Here is a 21860-nt window from a genome sequence, read left to right as displayed (position 1 = left end):
TTTCTCTCTCTCTCTCTCTCTCTCTCTTTTGTACATCACTTTGTGGTCATTTTGCATCATATGTTGCTGATTTCTTTCTTCAATTTTGGTCTTTTTACATTTCCTTCTGGTTGTTTTATAACTTTTAATAGTTTTGCATACATTAGAAGCCACTTTTCCTCCGTCTCTCTTTCTTTGACGCAATTGTAACTCCTATAAGGTTTATTTGCATCTCACTTTTTTTCCTCTCCAATTCTGCCCTTTTATACCTTATTTCAGCCATTGCATGTGTTACTGTTGTAATCTTGCATAACCATACATTTTGACTGGCATTGCCGACTTCTTCGGGGACATGACGAGCTGCACCTGAAGGCAGCACCACAGTTAAGAAAAACAGCAGCAGGCAGTCGCAGTCAGTGTGGCCACCGGGAATGTGGGGGTTTCAGCTCACGCTATTTTCAGGACTGGGAACTCTGACAGGGCTGACCGAGGAGAGGTTCTGCCCATAACTTTACTCCACTCTGCTGGCCAGCCTACTGGTTTAATTTGACGTCCAATCGAGCGTCCAGTGGCATTCCCGGGTGTCGGTGTTCTCAGACCGCAGCAGATGGTCAACGCACAGCCGTTGGTGGCTCACTCCAGCGGGGCTACTTGCTAGAAGAACCCTCCTGGAGCACCGTGTTTGCCCCCCCTCCCTCCTGGTCTGTGACACTCTACCCTCCTGTTTGGTGGCTCCGGTTTTAAAATGCAGCGAGGTGTCACCCGTTCAGCGAGTACAATCTGAATGTTTTTCGGTGTTAAATGTACCTGTTCCACAGCTACGAAACCAAACACGCTAACGAAGATGGAGTGAAATCCGCGACACACAACCTGCCGCGATTTCCAGCGTGTAAGTAAATAAATGATAGAGGATACAATGACCCTGCTCTCTCTGTTAGGTCGGATCATGCGTTATTTTCTGCTCAGACCGGAGACCTTGTTCTTGCTGTGCATCAGCCTGGCTCTGTGGAGTTACTTCTTCCACACGGACGAAGTGAAGACCATCGTCAAGTCCAGCCGGGATGCGGTCAAGATGGTTAAGGGGAAAGTGGCGGAGATGATGCAGAATGAGAGATTCGGGGGACTGGACGTCCTGGACGCGGAGTTCTCGAAGACCTGGGAGTTCAAGAGCAACAACGCGGCTGTGTACTCCATCCAAGGCCGGCGCGACCACATGGAGGACCGGTTCGAAGTGCTCGCCGACATCGTCAACAAGAGTCACCCGTCTATTTTTGGGGTTTTTGATGGCCACGGAGGAGAGGTGAGTCCAGTGATGTGGGAAAGACGCATCCATGTCTGAATGACTTCACGTTGCTCTCCCTCCGTCTCTCCAACGCATTTATCAGAGTGTGGGGAAACCGGAGGGGGGGTTTGTTAAACTGAGACGTGGAGCCCTTAAGTGTCTAAAGATACCTTGAAGATTTTCACGTGACGTGTTTTATTGTGAATTATTGACATAAAAAGGCTTTTCTCTCGCGTATTCAGCTGAAACCAACCGTCTCACACTTTTAAGATGAACGCACCATTATTATAATGAACCGTTTCCTTAAAACGATTAAAATATAATTGGGTTTGACACATGTTGAGAATGACTGTGATGCTCATCGGAGGGGAAACTGAGTCCTGTCTGCAGCTGTCAAGTCTTTTTTTTTTTCCTGAAACGATTTTATCTTTACGCATCAACTATTTCTGCTGGTTATTAAAAAGTGACATGTCTTGAAATTGATTTGGCAAAATTGGCTGCTGTGTCCTCGTTATTCTCTCGGCTCAAATTACGCTCCGAGCTGTATTAGATTTGCTGACTGCTAATTTGATTAAATCTAAATTGATTCAGGATTACTCAACATGTCTGGTCAAACTAAACTAACGAAGACGGCATGGAACTGAATTTTGGCACAAAGGCTCTCTTTAGCAAAAGGGCTCATGGCTGGTTAATAAAGTAAGAAACACTCCAAGTCTTCTGCCATGTCAGCTGATATTCCAGCTGATTTCATTGATATTTATTTTTTTTTGTTTGTTTTTAATTGAATTAGGACAAACTAGGTAAGAGGCATCAAGACTGGCAGCTTGGAGGCCCTGAGGGCGATAAGTAACCCAGCCTGAAGCATTTCTTACAGAGTATTTGTGAACAAGCAGAGATGGGGCCCCAGACTCTCCTAGGCAGCAGGAGCCTGTAATGTCTTGCTGGAGCCCTGTGCTCACCCACACTCGCACCGTTTTATTTATATGGTTTATTTATAGTTTTAATCATACCTATACCAGTCACTCATGTTTCCTGGCCAAAGCGTTACCATATCCTGTGTGATCTAAGATGATTATAGCAGGAAGGAGCCAATTGAACTCTAAAGTGCCACAGAGTCGTGCACACAGCCAGCTGAGCTCCTCAGCAGAAGCAAAGTGTAGTTTAAAGTGGGTCGTTTATCACAAGCCTGTGTGTCGCCATCCTCTGCGTGTTGGTCTGCTTTGTTTAGTACGTCATTAGTGCCAAGTTTACTGGAAAAACGGCACATCTGTGCAAGACGCAGTCCAGGAACTTGCGAGGTGCATCGCAGGCGGTCAAAAGCCTGGTAGCCTGCTCCACCAACACGAGTACTCGCATCGTATAATGAGTGCTGATGGGGATCTCATCACGTGGAGGAGTTTAGTGTTGTTTGACAGAAGGGCATTAATGTCGTAGTGTGCTCAGGGCATCAGAGAAACTGTGGTCAAAGGGACACAGAGCCTTTTAGAAGATGCCACCATTAGACAAGAACATGACAACACTTATGCAGCTCTAGCATTGTTTTTTTTTTGGGGGGGGGGGGGCTTCAATCACACTCTCAGCTGACAGAACTGATGCAACAAAGCCAAACTGAATACAAAACACACTTCTCTTCTCTTCTCTTCTCAACATGAGTCATGTTTTGATCAGCCACTTCTGCTCTCTGAGGACCGCTGTGGCGACCCGACAGCGACTCTATTCTGACTTCGGCTGCCACAGTCTGAAGCTGAACAATAATATACTAAAAATAGTGCAGCCATAGGCACTGAGGTGGTTGTACTTTTAGGGAAATTAGATTTTAGGCCTCGGCGCTGAGTGCTGCAGTGTTTGACCAAAAGTGGTCATTGGATTGTTTTTTTTTCCCCTACGACCTTTTCTTCCATGCTTCTTCCCCCTGTGGAGTTAATTTTTAGACATCGCCGAGCTAACATGTTAGCCATGCTACCGCTTTCAGGCATATCCAGGGAACTTGAAGGAATAAAAGTGCAACAGAAGTACTTAGAATAAGGAGAGCATGAGTGAGGGAGCATCAGTGGTTAAAATATATGCATGAGACTGTTTCATCATTGAATGTCCACGGGCGACAATAGTCTTCTTTTCATTTCCATGTCCTCTTTTGAAGTGTTTGACATGGTTGCCATACAGCAGCCTTCAGAAACAACTTCTCATATTTGGTGAATTTTTTTTTTTATTTCAATTATATTTTTAGCCAGAAGCTGTTGGAAAAAGCGGAGGGACGCTGTATGGCCCAAGGCAACTCCAGGAATACCGGCTGCCTCGGCTGGCTTGTTAGTTAGATGTTGGCTGCTTTGGTTTCACTTCACATACACAAATTAGCTCATCCAAACCACATAAACATAATTTATGTCATTAAAACAACCGCACTGCTGTTCAAGTCTCGAACATCGACCTCTACCTGACCTTTTCAACGGGCAGAAATTTCAAATACTTTTCCACTCGGTTGTGAATGTATCGGCTAATGAGATTTAATGACTATAACAAAACAATTGTCATTGTAGAAATGAAAGATATTTAAAGATTTGCCTTTATTGCAACCTGCCTTGTTTCTACAGCAGTGTAGATCAACCGAACCCTGCTTCTGCACTGGCTGTTTTTCTTGAGTTTGATATGTTCTGAAGCTTTTGCCATGGCATGATGTATAACATTTTAAATTCTAATGGGACCACCTGGTAGACTATGGATAAAAATGGATTAAAGCAAAGGCCAAGCCCTATTTTCAGTGGTCATCACGTGGTCACGGGTGATTTGAGTACTTGAGTCCTTCGGGTCGCTGGGAGTAGAAAAGCTGATGAGGAAAAGTAGGCCCTTCCTAAGTTTGGTGCTGTTGCTTATGTAGCGTCTCACTGAAACCAGTCCATTAAATAATAGATCAATCATAAGTCAATGCTACCTGGAAATCCCACCCCTCTCCAAAATATCCCTTTTGCACCACACACCCACTTACACACAAGAGTTTGAAATCGGTGTTTAGTCCAAGCATATCCATTTGCAGTCTCAATCATATTAAAGTTGGATCAGTCAGGGGATTAATCTGTGAAATGGAGATTGATTTTTAGCTGACACTTGAGAATAACCTGCATGGAAACGATAACCCTGGGCTGTCCATCCGTTTAACGGCAACATGATCCATCTGTTCCTCACTGGGATGGAGAGTGTCGGCAGCTCTTCGCCCCTCCCCATCTCACTGTCAGGCCGTCGCTTCAGGCGCTGCAAAATTACCTCAGCTGTAGAGTACATGGAAGACATTCTTTACGAGCCCGTTAAATTCGAGTGCGGGGGCTTCTTCTCTCTGTCGGCTTTTCCATCCTTTTGGCTTTTGTTCTGACAATTTCTTGTTCCATCGTGGCTCACTCTTTCATGTCGTTTTGCCCAGTGGTGTTTGTTGGAGAGTGGGTTGTGATAGATATGGTTTCTAACTGTGAAGGAGGCAACTGGCAAGCTCAGAACAAAGAAGCACAAATAACTCTTAAACCACAGGAGCTATGACCATTTTAGACGGCTCCTGTCTGTCCTAATTCTGCTCCCGGGCTTTGCCTTAGTTCACGTTTTGCTTCCTATTCCATGCATTTAATTTTTGACCTCATTATTCATTTATTAATAATTTCTTTAATTGCAGATTAACAGAACAGGACTTTTGAATCATGCAGCACGATTCTCTGTTTTGTCAGAGGTAAAAGGGCACTTCACAGTCAAAAGGCTTTTGTTGGAATGTCAGGTATTTTAATGTCAGTATGGTGTTTTACTCCAGAAACTGAGGGTAATGTAGTTGAGATAGTAAGCAGTTTGAATTCCTTCTGAGCTTACTCTCATTGGAGAGATGAAAGAAAGACCCTGCATGTGACTAATTACACTGTTGGCCTTACAGGATTAAAGAGGGAGGACCAAGGACACTATTGTGTGCTTGAGAGTGCATAAATATTTACAATATGTGTGTCGCTAGCTGTCAGAAGAGGCTGCTTTCTTCTTTATGAATGCTGATAGTTCACGTAGAGATGAGACGTGGCAGTTTGACGTTTGGCTTTGGGAAGAGATGACGTCACTGTGAGGCGGAAATTTTGAAGGCCTGTTGAGAAGGTAGGCCTGCTATCAATTCCCTGCATCGCTTTGTAGAAGAAACTTCACAGCCACTCGAGTTGAAATGAACAACCAAGCTTTTTTGAATTTTTTGGCCATATCAAGCTGTCTTGTGATTAGTATTAATAGAAACCTCAATTTTCTAATGTATGTTTTATTGGCTGAACCACTAATTGGCTGTGTAAAGCAGACTGTGCATCAGATTAAATGATGGGGTTGGAAATGAATAATAACACAGTTAATCAGCTTTTGTTGGACATCAATAAGATTGTCTCATCTGTCAGTGTGGACATCACAGTTTGACGCATGATGCTACATACAGTTCGCTGAATACCTGGCAGCTCACTCTGGCTGAAGTAAATCCAGGAGCAGATCCAAGGATGGGTAGTTTCGCTCATAGCAGTTGCCCTCCCGTGGCCACTTTTCCTTCTTTTGCGCTGAAAGCTGACACTCAACATTTCAGCCCCTCCTTGAAGTCGAGTGAAGCAGAAAGCGGGGAGCACATGAGAGGTCGTGCTCTCTTGGAAAATACTTGTGCAGTGGAGAAGAGGCCGGAGAGCTCTGCTGAAAAACGTCTTCTGACCTTTCTGTAATTTATCCCCGGTGCTGAGGTTTGCTTTTGTGGTAGTGAGAAGACCGTCATGGGGCGACCAAGGAGGGGGTTCAAGGAGTAGAACGCAGCATATATTTGGATGAATGGGGCTGTTTCCTGTCAAGTAACTCAGCTGTTCAGAGCTGTAGTATACGTCTGTATCTGTTCTTGTCTAACATCACCTACGTCCATAAAGCAAACGCAGGGTTTGTTCAGAAACTGTACTTGATTTTCTTGCCTGTTGCCGTATATAGATCTTTTTTTCACATTAAAACCCTCCTTTGCTTTAAAAGCTAAGTGTTTAGTAAGCAGTCATCAGGTTTTAGAGGCTTATGTGTGTGTTTGCTAACAGCATGTAGCACCAGATAAGCCTACCTTCCTCAGCCTCAGTGTGCCGTCCTTCCCTGCTGGCACCGACTGTTCAATAATTTAGCACCCTCTCTGTCACTTCTTTTAAAATCCCTGAATAAATATACGCCCTCTGTCAAGCAGAAGGAAGCCACAAGGTCAAGGTTCACAAACACGCACGGAAAACACTACACTGCATTACTTCACGCTGTGTGTGGGGAGTTTAGTGGAAAGTTGTTTGTGGAGTTTGAGTTTCGTGGTGTTTAGCTGCTCTTTGTCCTCCTCTGCTTCACCCACTCTTCTCCCAGCGGGCCCAGACTGAGCTGACACGGTGCTGAAGGGTGGGTTTGGTAATGGAGCTGTTCTGTTTATTTGCCAAAACTGAATCTGCATCTTCAATCCCACTATCGACTCTCCCCTGATCTCGCTGTTTGCACACCACGCCTGGTGGTTTTCCACACTTGGCTGCTTGATGTGGCGCACGAACACACCACCTCATGTGAGGTTTTCTGGATTCTAACACCCAAGATGTTAATTGTGTTGGTTTAGAGTCCAGTTTTAGAAGCCAGAAGTCTGCCCCTGAAGATCTAATCACTGCCTACAACAGTGTTATTAGACTGTAGGGTCTTGTGTTTTTGTAATCTGTAGCTGATTAACGTTCTCTAAATAAATCACATGGCTGGAGTTGACGCGACTGCTTGGTCTAATCTACACTTGGTTTTGTAAGGGAGGCATTCTGCACGTAGACGACTGTTACATAAAATACTTAAATGAAAGAATGCTTGTGCAGCGTTGGCCACAATTTGAATTCCGCTCCATGGATCCTAGCCTATATGCGAGTGCCAGCATGTCAGTTGTTTGTTTGTCTGTGTGATTTGAGAAAATAGATGAGTCAGATGAAGTTTGCCTGCTCGCTGTCTTGGCAGTGAGGGACGGCAGGAGAGGAATGTTGGCTCAGAGAGGGCAGCAAGTCACACTCTTTCAGATTTAGTGATTTGTAATTCTCACAGTTGTGGGCTCTTCCTCTCTTGGTGCTTCTCAGATGGACCAGTGTGTAAAGGCAGGTGCATCCTGACAATAAGAAACAGGACTTTGTATTTTTTAGGCCTCTCATGATAAGATATTTCATGGCTTCTTCTTAAATTTCAGAGTTCTATCTGTTCCAACTTAAGTTGATATGATATTTCTGCACACATGTTATGTGTGTCCTCCCGAAAGCATGCCAGAGCCGGTCTGCAGCACACATGTGCTGTGCAGCCTGCCAGTAACAGTTGAGACAACAGGAATGCAGCTGATTATGAAGGTTTAATATTTGCACATGGTTTCTGTTCTCACGCAGAACTGTGTGCTACAAATAAACTCTGCTCTGAACCAATCCTGAGCCAGGTTGTCTTTAATTTACACTTTAATAAAGGCTCACGGGATAAGAGACGGGATCAGACTCCACAGAATGTCATTAATTTGTGCTTGTGATTAAAATTTGGAGGTAGAGAGAACTTGCTCTGCATACAATCTCAGCATGCATGTGTGAGCGTTGTTGGATTTCTGCCATGAGCTGTTGATTTTGGCCACTTGAGATTAATGGCATTAAACATTTCGCCATTGTTTCTCTGGGTTGCTCTTTTTCAAGGCACTACATAAGAAAGGGCAGTCTGGTCAACCATCTTAATACTTTGTGGCGTGTAAGTGAACGGTTTAATTTTTAAGAGAAACTGCTAAGGTGAAAGGATAACTGAGATAGAAAAACAGGGACGGGGCATAAGGTTAGAGAAGCAGGATGAGCTATTTGTAACCAGGTTAAAGAGACAAATCCGATGTGTTAAACGGCAAGTAATCAACTTAATCTACAAATGCGATTTGAGGTTGATTCCTGGCTGGATTTCTCTGACCTTATTGTTTGTAATCCTAAAGCATGACAACATGTGTTAAAGACTAATAACAGCAGGATAGGTTTAAGCCCTGCTCTTCAGCCGGACTAAGACGTGTCCATCCGCTGGCTCCAGGAGCTTGATGTTGGAGGCCTCCGGAGTTAAAGTGGCCTCATTCAGAAGATCTGAAATAGGTTCTTCATATGCTCTGACCCAAGCGACCTGAATCAGCCTTGTTGAAGTGGAACATTTTTGCATTTAGTTTTTTTTCTTTTTCTTAAATCCTTGAGTTGCATTCAGTGTTTGATTGCAATACTGAGAAAAAACGTCCATAAAAATGGCTTCGAAGATGAATCAAGATATTCCTTTTTTCGAGGTTAAGGCTGCAGTTGTCGGAGGACATAGAACCGTTTTATTTGTCTGACTTACTAAACCCTTTTTTTTTTTTTTTTGCTTGAATAATGATGCTGTGAATTAATTGTATAGCTGCACTTATTTGACCAAATACACAGAAACGTGGCAGCTTTGGCTCAGAGGCTTGGCACAAAAAATGAAACAAGTCTGCCTAGACGTCGGTGCTCCTTAAAGGCAAAATTGTCACTAAATATTTTTTATTTCGGAAGACTTCCCATTAAGCATCCCCAGTTTGCTTTAAGCACCAAAACATTTTGCTCATGATACTGTGTATACATCATCTCCAACGTAAACGGATCTCCCTTTAAGGGGCTTTGTAGCGAATATGTGTTTAGGTGCATGGGCTGGTGGTGGCTTTGGATGGATGGGAAGTTTAGAGGCAGATAAGCCGGGTTAGTAATTGATTAGTGTGGCGCAGAGGAAGCTTATAGTGATGTGAGCTAATGCCAACAGCTCAAGGCTCATATAAGATCCCTGCTCTCTTACTGAGAGCGCAACTAAGCTGAGGTTGTAAGGAAAAGGACGCGCAGCAGGGCAGGTTAGATTTTCACTAATCTCAGCAGGGAGATTGGGACTAAATTTGGTGTTGTTGTTTTTTTTTTTTTTTAAATCCTCAACATTCTCCCATTCATTTGGATGTGTTCATCTCCTTAATTAACTGTTCATTTGATATCGGTCTGTTTTTAGTTATTTTTAGATTTCCCTGTCTGTGTGTGTGTGTGTGTGTGTGTATCCTGCATGTTTTTTATCACCCACAGAAGTCTGTTTGTAGCCTTTTTCCTCATCCAGCATCAGCGCTTCCAGATGTATTAATGCTCCTCTGAGGAGAAAGAGATGCTTTATTGAGGGTGAGAGGAGAAGAAAATTATGATATAGATGAGGAAGCGCCCTTAGTCAGGGAAGGAGGGAGGAGGACAGCTGTGGAGTGATGCTAAGATGAGAGTGGGACTGACAAAACGGCTAAGAAATAGAAATGCTTCTGGCATATGGGAGCTTAAGTGATGATAGAGGAGGGAGCTCAGAGCTGCTGTTTGGAGGTGGAGAAAAGGCGGGGGAAGAAGTTGCTTCTTTCAGAGGAGATGAGGATAAAAATGGATGGATGCTGAGAGGCAGCATCTCGCTCGCAGCCCAAAGATTTTCCAGGGCTGCAGCACAGCTTTGTTTGTCAGAACTTACCTTGTTTTTTCCGTCGGGGCTTAGAGTCTGAGTGAAGCAAAAAAGTTTACAGATAAAGTCGAAGCATAGTGGAGCCAAACAACAATACTGAAAGTTAGATTGTGTGTGAAGTGCTGGTTGATCTTTATCATCTTTTGATCATAAGTCTGCATGATTGAATTCCACGGCCCCACAGGGCAGTTCCTCCCCCAGAAAGCTGACATACTTCCACCTCGTTTGCCTGTTTTTCCATCTTCTCTCTCACACTTGCTCCCTGTCTCTGTTGACCTTTCTCCACTGTAACAGTCTTTGTTTTCTCTCTGTCTCTTCTTCCCCCTCCTATCTCCTCATTGCTCCTTCAGCCTTGCCAACTCATCTGTTCTCTCTTTCTGATCCCTTTCTGATCTTTTTTTTTGTCCTGAGAAATCGAAGTCTGTCATTCACCCTGATGGTCTTCAGGCCAGCACTGACAGGAAGTGCAGAGTTTAGTGTTCCAATCGAACTGGCTAACATTTAAAGAGGTCTTATGGTTGCTCATTACTACCTCCCTGTATGTTCAGAGTAAGCTCGGACAGCATACTGAAGCAGATATTTTGTTAGATGCTTTTGCCCTTTGTCTGACCTTTTGCTCCATTACTTTGCCTATCTCTCCCCACTTTGCTATATCTGTTTTCTCCCTCCTCTTCATTCCTCTTCACCCGTACTGGCAGAGTCACCTTATCTCTGCAGTCTGTCTGACTTATTTATCACTGCTTTGAAATATTAAAGAGTCTGCTTCCCCTAATCCCGAGAGTCTGCAACTTTTACTTACAACACATGCATTTGCTAACGTGTGCAGTGGAGACTATTGCGTCTTCTGAAGATGGCACACAGTCTGTAGTGCTGCACTGTGCACAAAATCTTTCTTTTGTTGTGGCATCTCCTCTTGGTTCTTAGAAACTGACAAGCGATGGACACATTAATTCATTTTCCACACGTTCATTCTATTCAGGATCGCAGGAAGGCTGGAGCCTATCCCAGCTGCCATTGGGCGAGAGGCAGGGTACACCCTGGTCAGGTCACCAGTCCATCACAGGGCCACACAGAGACAAACTGCTTACACACTCGCACTCACTCCTCGGGTCAGTTCAGAGACACCAATTAAGCTGATATGCATGTTTTTGATGGTGTAGAGAAGCCACACGTGCACGGGGAGAACGTTCAAACTCCACACAGCAAGGCCCCAGCTGAGATTCAGACCAATTGCTGTCAAGGCGACAGTGCGAACCACCACACCACCGTGCAGCCCACTGCACACACTTGACTAAATGACTAATTCTACTCCTTTGACTTTGTAGATAAATGTGTCCGATCAAATCCTTTTGACACGTGTCACTTCAAGGCCACCAGTTAACATGATAACATTAGTTGATTTTGCACAACAATCCAACGCTGGCTCACATGAGCAAATAAAATTGCTGTTCCCGATCAGCTTAGCAGGGGACTCTATGATTCTGTCCACTTAGTGCAGCTTCTTTCTGTTGATTTTTATTTATTTTTTCTTCATCTTTGCCTCCTCCTGCTTTTCTCCGTAAGCGTCAGATTTAGTGCCACAAACGCCATCCCCACGCTCGTAGGAAGACGTGGTCGTTGTGGTGTGTTTGAGAGCTGCTTTTTGTCTTGGCGAACGTGGCCATCAGCCAGACAGACTTTTTGTTTTTTAAGGCATGCTGTGGCCATTTTCATTTAATTCTTGTAGGTCTTAGTATCCGTGAAAAGTGAGATTTTTATAAATGATTAATGAAGTCCAAGTACTCAGTTTAACCCCTAATATCGGCAAAGTTCAGACTCTCTTAAGAAGAATTAAAGAAGTTGCAGACTCCACGTTTGGGGAATCTTTGTCCACATCGACAGATCATGCAATACAACTTCTGACTCATTTGTGTTATTTGTGAACAATTCACTGGCATATACAAAAGTTTGGACTGTCCCTCTTTCAAAGTGTGTTTGCTGACACAAAGTAAAGGGAAGGTTTTGCAGGACTATTGAATCACTTCTCAGCCTCGGATCAATCATTGCATTAGAAACATTTGGGTTGTGACAGAGGTCGTACGTGCGTGTTTTTCGACTGTTTATAGCATGTACCGTGAAGCCATCCATCAGGATTTTCACGGTTTATACACTCGCCCACAGACATATACATAGAGAAGAGCAGAGGCTCATTGTGCTTTCTATTCTTAGCAGACAGGCTCTTGGGGGCGACTGTGTGTCTAAGGCTGGAAATGTTGAGTTGGCCAGAGTGGAGCGGGTCTGCTCCATGATGGTACTGCACCTGCTATGGAAACTGGGCTGCTTCAAAGCTCCGTGGCCTGGTGCCTGCTGGTTCTGTCACCCACCTTCCTCCCCCATCAGGCAGGGCGACAAATGTAAAATCTGTCAAGAGCTGGCAAGCCAGAAATTATTCGAAGGAAATAAAATAAACAAAAGGATTTTAATCCAAAATGTTTCCTTATGTGGGCAGCAGATAAATTCATGAATTTAGTGTTTTGAGGCTTTCCATGTTACGCTTATTGAATGTGCCCCTAGTTTCGTTTTGAGATGTGTTGGCGATTGTTTCGGAAAGTGGGCACACGGGTTGGTGTTTGGCTACACACCCTGTCCTCCATTAGCTTGAATGGATATTTGGCCGAGCTGACGTCTTGAGCTATCATGGAGAAGCATGTGTCATCATTGCATGCTCATTGAGCCAATGAGCATTTTGTTTCTCTTAAACCTTTTTGTTTCCAGACTAAGAAAGACTAGAGTCAGAGATCCTGAATCAGATGTTTATTTCTCACAGACATTTCTCCCCCACACCTGCCACACAGGCTGATGGTATGCAGGATCTACCCGTTTCTTGTATCTGGCATGACTCGCATGCTTACTTCTCTTTGCTTTTACTCACACCTCTTCCTCTTATTCTACTGTAGCTATAGGTCCTGTACACAAAGTCTCGCACTTCCCGATGCCTTTTATATTCAGAACTTATTTAATGTAATCAGTGTCCTGATTCAGAGGTCAACACGTCTCACAATGTGACGCATACAGATAAATGCAGATAAAAGCTTTGATTTCTGTCAGCAAGCTTTACAACAGCGGCAGGTGGAATAGATGAGTATTGATTTTTATGAATGCCTGTATGTTTATCAGCTCATGCATTTTTGTTTCGGTCTGCACCACACAAACAGGTGAAGCATTGAACATCGTGTGTGTGCGTTTTTTTTTTTCCGTTTGTTTTTTTTTTTTCCTCCTCTCTGATGAATAGGAGCACACAGTTGGAGAGAGGCCAGGAAGCAAGTGTTTAGACCGGAGAAACTGAGTCACAGTATTAGCACTGCTTATTCATTTTCAAGGGGGGAGAGGTTTGAATAGTTGTTAGATTCCAGCATACCTGCACACATCCTCAGAGGCCGCATTGTATTTTTATTTATGGCGGTCTTCAGAAGGGCCTTTTTTTTTTTCTTTTTTTATCCTGCTACCAATCAGACAGAGATGGAGGGGAACTGCAGTTTGTAATTAATGTCATAAATCCAACATCTGTCTCCAGAGTGACAGCCGGATAAAGTGGGTGAAGTTGAGGGGAAGGAGGAGGATATTTACTGAAGCACCGGAGTAAGAGCGGCAGGGAGGGGCGCGTGATCACAAGAGAGGGATGATAAGTAAAAGAAGTTGTGAGCTTGTGCTGGAGTACCTAAAATTGAGAGAGGAAGATGGATAACTGCAGACTGCAGCGTTATTGGAATGAAATGCCAGAAGTTTATTCGCACACACACACATCTCCTGCAAAACAAATCAGCAGAAATCCAGGCATCGCTCTGTTTCTTATTTATGGGTGCCCCAATTACAGATCCACCGCCTGATGCCTCTCAAAGTGCTGTATGTGGATGAAATTATGTGCATGTGAAATATGGAACAGTTACCCTGCTCCATATGCCCACTGCTGGGTTATTTTGCCATTCCTGCAATGTTGTTTAATTGAACCAGTTGTTGTGCCAAGGAGGCCAGCTGTATGGAAATGAGAGCGCCCATGAATGGATGGACACAGGAAGGGATGAAAGGAGTCCAGGAAGCTGTTGGTTAAAGATGGCAGAAGCAGCACTTGGCACTCGGAGTCTGCTGCAGTGTGACTTGTTTGGGCGAGAGTCTTTGAGAATGAGAATAACTGCAGCAACTCATTCTGCATTTCAACCACGATCGGTTGTCAGCTGTTGAATTTAGAGCCGAAGCAATAAGTCAGTTATCGTATTTGTCAATGTACAGAAATGATCTTTGTCGTAAGGCTTTAATTAGGATGTGAGCTAACTGTTGAGCAGATAAACCTGGCAATCCGAGCGTGTCATCTCTCATTCTGGGAAATTACAATAGGCGTTTGTTATTGGATTTTATTTTGGCCATTTTATTTTATTTTGACCAAACTATTCATGAAATTGTGCGAAACGTAAGACATGTATGATACAGTAGCGCAGCACAATTTAAGAGTAAACCGTTTTAGTCATTCCTGAGCTTTTCTAACTTTTAGCTGCTTAACTGATGCTTGTAACCGCTTCAGCTGCTCAGGCGCTCTACAGATGGTGTCTCACTTTGATTGGTCTTGCTTGGCTAATTGGAAAATCAAATCTGAACCTCTGCAACATCAGTGGTTGTTTGACCTTCGCTGTGAGGGGTGAGTTCAATGCCTGAGTAAATACTGCTGCGATCAGCCAGATGACAGAGCTATTATGTGAACGTTGATCGGGCTTGTGGTTTCCTCAGTTTCATTATCCAATTTCCCCCGGCGATGCTGTAAAAAGATCTGCTTGGACTGCGGTCAGCTTGTTTTAACGTCATTTGAGCAGCATTGTGCATATTAGGAAAGGGATGATGTGACCGAGACTGTGATAGAAGTCAAACTGATGTTTTAACTTCTCAATTCAAGCAAACCATATTAACGCGAGGTCATGTTAAAGCTTTTCACTGAACGGTCACAAGACATGGAACATCTGGTGTTCAGTGGTATACACTCTGTGTGAGATTGTGTTCACCACTGCTCTCCAGAACTAACATAAGATCGAGCAGGAGCTGAAGGTGCAGTAAGCTGCTGTGTGTTCACCTCAGTGTGTAAACAGCTCCATCCATCCTTCCTTCCTTCCTATCTGTCCGTTTCACTCTGGCCCGCAGTGAAAAAGCTCTTTGATTGGATGAACCACTGGCACAGCACTGGTGGTAATCTGTAAACAGAAAGCTTAAATTTGCTTTCCTTCAAACTTGCTCTGTAGAAATCATCATATCTAAACATGGGGCCTTATTCATCTTCAAATTCTTGGTTTTTCTTCCCCACACCAAACTTGGCTTGTACTGTTTGTATTCCATCTCTATTTATGTCACTGTAATTTGTTCTTCTATGGTTTCATTGCCTTTTGTGTTTTGATAAGAAGACATAATGTCTCACCCCGTGGAAAGGAGGAGGAGGGAAGTTGGGGAGATGCATGAAGTTTTCACTTTAGCTTCGGCTTTTCTGACAGTTGCATAGATATTAATCACCCTTTCAATTAAATCTGAAGAGAGTGAGAGTGAAAACAATGAGGTTTCACCGACTGAGTGATAATGTATCGGCACATAAATGGGCAGTGAGCTTGAGAAAAATGCAAATTGATATTTTAGATCAGAGGAGCTGAATGGCTGCAGCATAAGTGCATATGTGGGAGAGAATGAGATGAAGCATGGGAGCAATGAGCCGTGAAGATGTAGGAGAGAAAGTTTGTGAGTGGGGATGACAAATGCACAACTACAAAGGTCTCATATTGTCTCTCCACTACCAGCAACTAAATGGCTTACCACAAAATAACTGTGAGGGGGAGTCGTACTGCCACTCTAATGAAGGTGGGAGAGAAATGAGTTTCATTCGAGGTCTTGTTAATTATTTACAGGTTTTCCGATGTCTTTTTCTTTGAAAAAGATGGCAGAAGGGCAGCTGAGGACTGAAACTTTCTTGCACATTGTATGCATCTACAACCTTTCTTCCAAAAAAGTTTTGACATAATGCAAAATATAAATAAAAACAGAATGCAGAGATTTGCAAATCTCTTAAACCAATGCTTTGTTCACAGTTGCACATAGATATCGCATCAAATGCTGAATGTGAGACATTTTACTCCTATTTTAGTTGCAAATCTGGAATTTTATAGCAGCGACATGTTTAAAGATTGAATGTGGAGAATCGAAAGTCTGGAATATGAGTTATGCTTAAATGAAACAAGAGGGAGAAGAATAAATAATGCAGCTAAATGGACCGACAACAGGTCAATAACACCAATGGTATTCCTCAAAATCAAACTGTGAAGATTTTGAATATTCCATCATCTACAGAACATCATATCATCGTAAGATTCAGAGAATCCGTAGACATCTCAGTGTAAGTGACTCTGCTGAAAATCAATGCTGGATGCTCGTGACGTTTTGGCCCTGATGCAGCACTGCATCAAAAACCGACGTGATTCTGTCATAAAATGACTGCGTGGACTCAAAAACACTCTTCATCATTCCATCCACAGATTCAAGCTAAAAAGCTCTATCATGGAGAGAAGAAGCCATATATGAAGACATTATAGATGGCACCATCAGGCTTGTTATCAGAGCTCAGTTTAAAAACCTGCATCTCTGATGGTATGTCGGGTGCATTCGTGCCTATTGGATTTTCAACTTGCACATCTGGAAAGACGCCATCAGTCCTGAAAGGTGTGTATATGTACAGGTTCTAGAGCAACGGGCTCCCATGGAGATGACGTCTCTCTATGAGTGGGCCTTGCGTATTTCAGCAAGGCAATGATAAACCACATACTGCATCTATTACAACAGCATGGCTCCATAATAGAACAATCATAAACATTTGGTGCATCATGAACAACGGAGAAGACCCAGGACTGTTGAGCATCTGGAATCCAATATCAGTCAAAACTGAGACATTCCTCTCACAAAGGTGCTGCAGCTGGTCTCCTCAGTCCCCAGATGTTCACCCACCGTTGTATTAAAAAGGAGGCGTTACACAGGAGCCCCGTTCCAACTTATTTTTCATGAAATGGTCAAATATTGTTATATGAGATTTGCAAAAATATTGCAGTCTGTTGTTACACAGCGTCTCAACTCTCTTAGTTGTAGCCGTCTTAGTGGAGCTGATTAAAGACGGATGCAATTAATCTACCTGGAGATGTGCTTTACCAGTTAATCAGCCAGGAAGTGTTGTACGCAGCTTCAATCGCAGGAGGAAACGGACCCACTTCTTTGTGTGCATGTGGGGTGACAGACAGACACTGACATGGTTCGTTAGCTTATGATTAAAGACCCTGCTGTGGCGGCTCGCAGCAGTTCTGTGTTCACGCACTGCATGTGCATATAGAAGGCAGACATTATTTAAGAAGGCATCTCTAAAGAACGACGTGTGTGTGTGTGTTCAATCACGCTTTCAGAAAAAGAGGGGGCTGACGAGGCTTGCCACACTGTCTATTGTATGAATATTTATGCATTTGATATATCAGTGTCTGCCAGAAAACACAGGATCCAGATAGCAGGAATACAAATAAGAACACTTGCTAAGTGTGACTGTGTGTTTGTGTGTGATCTCTGTGTGGGCACAGTGGAAGATTATAGGCCTGGGAGTGCATTAGCAATTGGGAGGGTGTTGGATTGAAGTGTGTGTGTGTGGGTGTCAAAGAAAGAATGGCGTAGCTGACATTTACTCAGCTCTTCTCCTCTAGGCTTTTTGTGCCCCACTTTTAAAAGAGGGAGAATAACACTCACTCCTGTGTTTTGAAACTTTTGCCTGCCGTCTTCACATCTCGGTCTCTCTCGCTCTATTACATTATGCTGTTTGTCCCAAGCACATGGATAAAATAAGCTCAGTGCGTGACAGTTAAATGAGAGATGAAAGACTGAGAAACACTGCTGTTATACCACTAAAAGAAGGATCCGTATTTGGCGTTGGATATGCACCAGCTCATCTGTCGCATGACTAGGCTGAGCACATCGGGCATTTAATATTATTTTAAGATCATTTCAGTGTCATCGTTGAAAGGAATCACTTCATTTTGAGTCTGTGTTGATTCTCACTCGAAAAAACCCCCCTAATTTTTCATCCTGTTTAAACTGTTGAAACGGCACCTCCTGAAGCAGCTCCTATGGGAGATGAGAACCAGATCTAAAAAGCTTATTCAAAATCCCGAAAAGCCCCCAGTCCCAATTCCCACTGTAGCTCGAGCAATACTGTTTTAGAGAAATGCCAAAAGATACAATAATTGACTCTAATGAAACCTCATATTAACTTAATTGGAACTTGGATGCATTATAACGTACATTAGGGACCTGCAGACTGATCATGTAAGTTAACTGCAATCTAAACTGCAACAAAGGTAGTGTGTAGGAGAACATTTTCTGAATTGCAGTCTGCGTTTCAGTATTATGCCCCCCCCCCCCCCCCCCCCCCCCCCCCCAGACACACACACACACACACATTCTTCCTGCTGTCACCAGCTTTGTGCAAAACAAGCTTTGTACAAACAAAGCTTCAGATAATTAAACTCTGTTGGGAGTTCTTACTTGCTGGAATCCCAAACTTTTAGTTTAGCTTGTTTATCATCCTCTCCATACACACACACACACGTGCACGCACACACACACACGCACACACAATGGCACCAGAGTGCCAATAAGCAGCATCATGTGACGCCACGTGCCGGTTGCTTGGTTGGGTGGGAGAGCTGCACTGCAGCAGAAGTTAAACGGCAGGATGGTCATCCTGAGTTTCTGACGCTGTTAGAATTTTGTCCCCTGCTGTCCGAAACCATCTTTGAACCTGCCAGAGTGCAACGTAGCACCACTATTTTGGATTACCAAAGAGTTTTGCTGATATTCTTTCATGTCAGTCATCTTTGATCTGGAACAACTCAAAGTTGCGAAGTGTGGCAAACTTCACCTCCACTGAAATTGCAGCAGGGAGGGATCTTAACTCATTTTCAGACCAAAGTGAACAATGTAAAGCTATCGTTAAAATCTGATTGAATTGTTTGGATTTATATCCATTTGCGCCTGATGTTGCTTAAAAATATAACACATAAGTGACAATATGGCTTCATTTTTCTTTTCTTAATGCGACGGTTCTATAATTTTCTCAAGCCCAGTCCCATATTATACACTGTAGGTGTTTGTCAAAGTCGAGGCAGGATCTTTAAATGTTACCTTCCTAACATACCATAGAATCAAATCTCGCCAAAGGACTGCTTCAATGGATCCTCTTAAAGGCTCAGTCCTCTGTTCTGTCAACCTTCAAAAAGGCCTCTATGTACCCTCTGCATTCTCAAAGCAACCACGATCACTGATTCAATAAGTGTTTTAGATTTCTTTTGTTTGTATTAATCAACTTTATTGTCACCAGTTGGCATCGCAATGCGTTCCATTAAAGGACAAGCAAGTTAACAATCGCCAGTTTTAATTGGATGTGATGGTGGGACCATTGCAGTGACTCCTGTCCACTGATTAGGAGTGTTCAAGAGTCTTTCAGCCTGAAAAGGACATGACTCAGAGGGACTCATTCTATCAGTGTTTGTCTTTGTATCTCTACCTACATATTCAAAATGGCTTCTTTCGTAAAGTGAAGAAAAAACCCCATCATACTATGATTTAGAAGGCCTAGGAATGACTTGAATGTTTTACAGATTGGCATTTAAAACAGGGTACCGTCATGTCATAGAGAAGCCTGTCTGTTATTTTATTCGGTCATCTCAGTGAAGTGTGACCGAAGAATCGTGCGACACAGAATTAGGATTTGACATGTAAGGTGGCAGTACTGACTCACTGTGCTGCACGTCTCACCCAAGAGAACACATAGCAGGCACTTCTTTCCAGAGAGCTCGGTCTTAAAAACACAAGACAAATAAGAACAAATGAAAGAAAAAAACAACTTCCAAACAAAAGAGGATGCGTTTTAACTACGTGTAAAGAAATTTGCTGGTAATTAATGTGGAAAATGTGAACTCTCTCTACCTTTTTCCTTTTTTTTTTTTTCTTTTTTCCAAAGCAGGAGAAAATGAAGACAAGTTAAATGTCAGCGGTGTTCTCTACACACAAAGATTGTACAGAGCAGCGTGTGTAAATAGAACAGAGGAAGGTGTCGGGGTCCGAAGGATAAATGCAGTTCTAATAGATGCCAAAGGACAAGCCTATGGAGATGCCAAGCACCTATATTTCTCTTCTCCTTCTCCTTCTCTGCTCTCTTCTCTTTATTAGCCTTTCTATTACATAAACATACAGACCTTTAATAGTACTGACTCTGTCCTTGGCACAAGGACATCTGTGAGCTGATGGATATCTGAGAAGTGCTTAGCCAAACCCTCTGGGTCCTAAACAGAAACCGTCATCGTTTTAGCCTTACATCTGTTCATTTCTGAAAACTGCAAAGGTACAATAATTAGTGTGCTTCATGTCATAATTCTGCATGACAAGCATGAAACTAAACTTTTCTTCTGCTTAAGCTTATACAAGTTCACTGTACGGCTAAACACTTTCAACTGCATGAGCATCTATATTTCATCATATAGTGTATTGATCAGTCTGCTGCCGTTGTAGTATATTGTTTAATGCTGCAATTGATTATTCTTACTACACATTAATCTGATTTTTCTAAAATTATTATTAAGTATTGGTTTATTGCAAAAACACCGGAGGAAACTCACACAATTTAATTCAAATTGCAGCATGTTATTTTTCTGAAAAACAGATTGCTTTTCTTTTCATTTAAACTCGTACACGTCTTTGTAAATTGAAGATCAATGTCGATAAACACAGACTGCATATGAGAGACAGGAAGTAGCCACTGTGACATCACCCATCATTTGGTGGACTGCTTTTTTTGAAGCCCTAAGTTTGTCATGTAGCTGTTATTGTTTAGTGAAATGCAAGATGTGGATCAGACTAAGAGACGAGAAAAAGAACCCATCTCCTGTGCAGTTTTTTCTCTTTCTTTTTCGTCTGTCTTTCATTTTTTTAAATTGTTCCATAAACATGTTTATCATTAAGTTGGTTATTGGGTGTTTAAAGGGATTGATTTGGTTTTGGAGCCCGCCTCGAGTAGGCGTTCAGACAATTTCTGTTTTAGGCACTTAAATTTTGCCTTCATTTCCAGGCAGTTGCTTCTTTTTCACAAAGCATAATTTTCATGAATTCGACAGATTGGACCGTTGTTATCAGTGAATATGTCACACCCTGAATTGGATCTTGCTTTAAACAATAATGTTGTTTGTTTGTCTTAGCCAGAGATTCGTCTCTGCGGGGGGGGGAATGTTGACCCCTAAACTTTGTGACAATACTGCATTCATATCTGCAGCTTCTCCTGCCTTCCCTCCCTCTTTATCAGCTAGTATGATTGTACTTTCCAAAAGAGACTTTGTGGGAGAAACGTGTAGGGGGTCTTCCTTACTTGGATGTGTGATAGTTTTCTTGTCACAGTAGTTAGAGGCTGAGATTGTGTGTGGTTGTGGATAATGATAGACTTACTGAAGGTGGAGAATGGAAAAAGTATCCACATCACTGTCGGTGTCTAAGGCACGACACAGAAGTGCCACCTTCTAACAGTCCCACAACCCAACTTTAAAGCCAATAGTGGCCGGCCATTGCTTCTCCTGGTTATATGCTGCTGTATAATCTCCAGAACCAACTCTACACAATATATCACCCTTGTCTATAAATGTCACTTCCTCCCAGTCTGCCTCCGTATTGCTTTTAAAATCCTGCTCAATATGCACACTGTCCCATATGTTCAGGTCCACCGCTTCCTCCTTCCTCTCTAAAATGTATTGTAATAATTGTTATCATTATTATTATTATGAAAAGTCATTATTTTGTGCATAGCAGCGGCACGATAAAAGCATATAAATTTAGCTTGTAAGTTTTGTATCAGTCTCACACCTGCAAAGAAATTTAGAAGAACATCTGATCTTAAAGGGAGTCTCTCTACTCATTCTTTATCTCTCCATCTTTTCTGCTCTGAATCATCTCATATTTCTCCCTTGAATGCACATATAAAATGGTTTTATCACCTCTCACCTCCTCATCTCATTTGGGCTTC

General features: G+C 42.8%; 1 protein-coding gene across 1 annotated transcript in view; it reads left to right on the top strand.

Moving 5' to 3' along the window:
• Window positions 1–354: 354 nt before the first annotated feature.
• Window positions 355–21860, top strand: part of ppm1lb (protein phosphatase, Mg2+/Mn2+ dependent, 1Lb) — a 42755-nt gene continuing 21249 nt past the window's right edge. The window contains exon 1 of the mRNA XM_072392347.1: window positions 355–1279. Within this exon, the coding sequence (XP_072248448.1) occupies window positions 881–1279 (399 nt within the window). The 5' untranslated portion in view covers window positions 355–880. The remainder of the gene's footprint in view (window positions 1280–21860) is intronic.

Source organism: Leuresthes tenuis, unplaced genomic scaffold, assembly GCF_036924035.1.
Source record: "Leuresthes tenuis unplaced genomic scaffold, fLeuTen1.0.hap1 SCAF_9, whole genome shotgun sequence".
In the NCBI taxonomy this organism is placed as follows: domain Eukaryota; kingdom Metazoa; phylum Chordata; class Actinopteri; order Atheriniformes; family Atherinopsidae; genus Leuresthes; species Leuresthes tenuis.
Note: the sequence above shows the minus strand (reverse complement) of the source record. Positions and strands in the feature narration are given on the sequence as shown.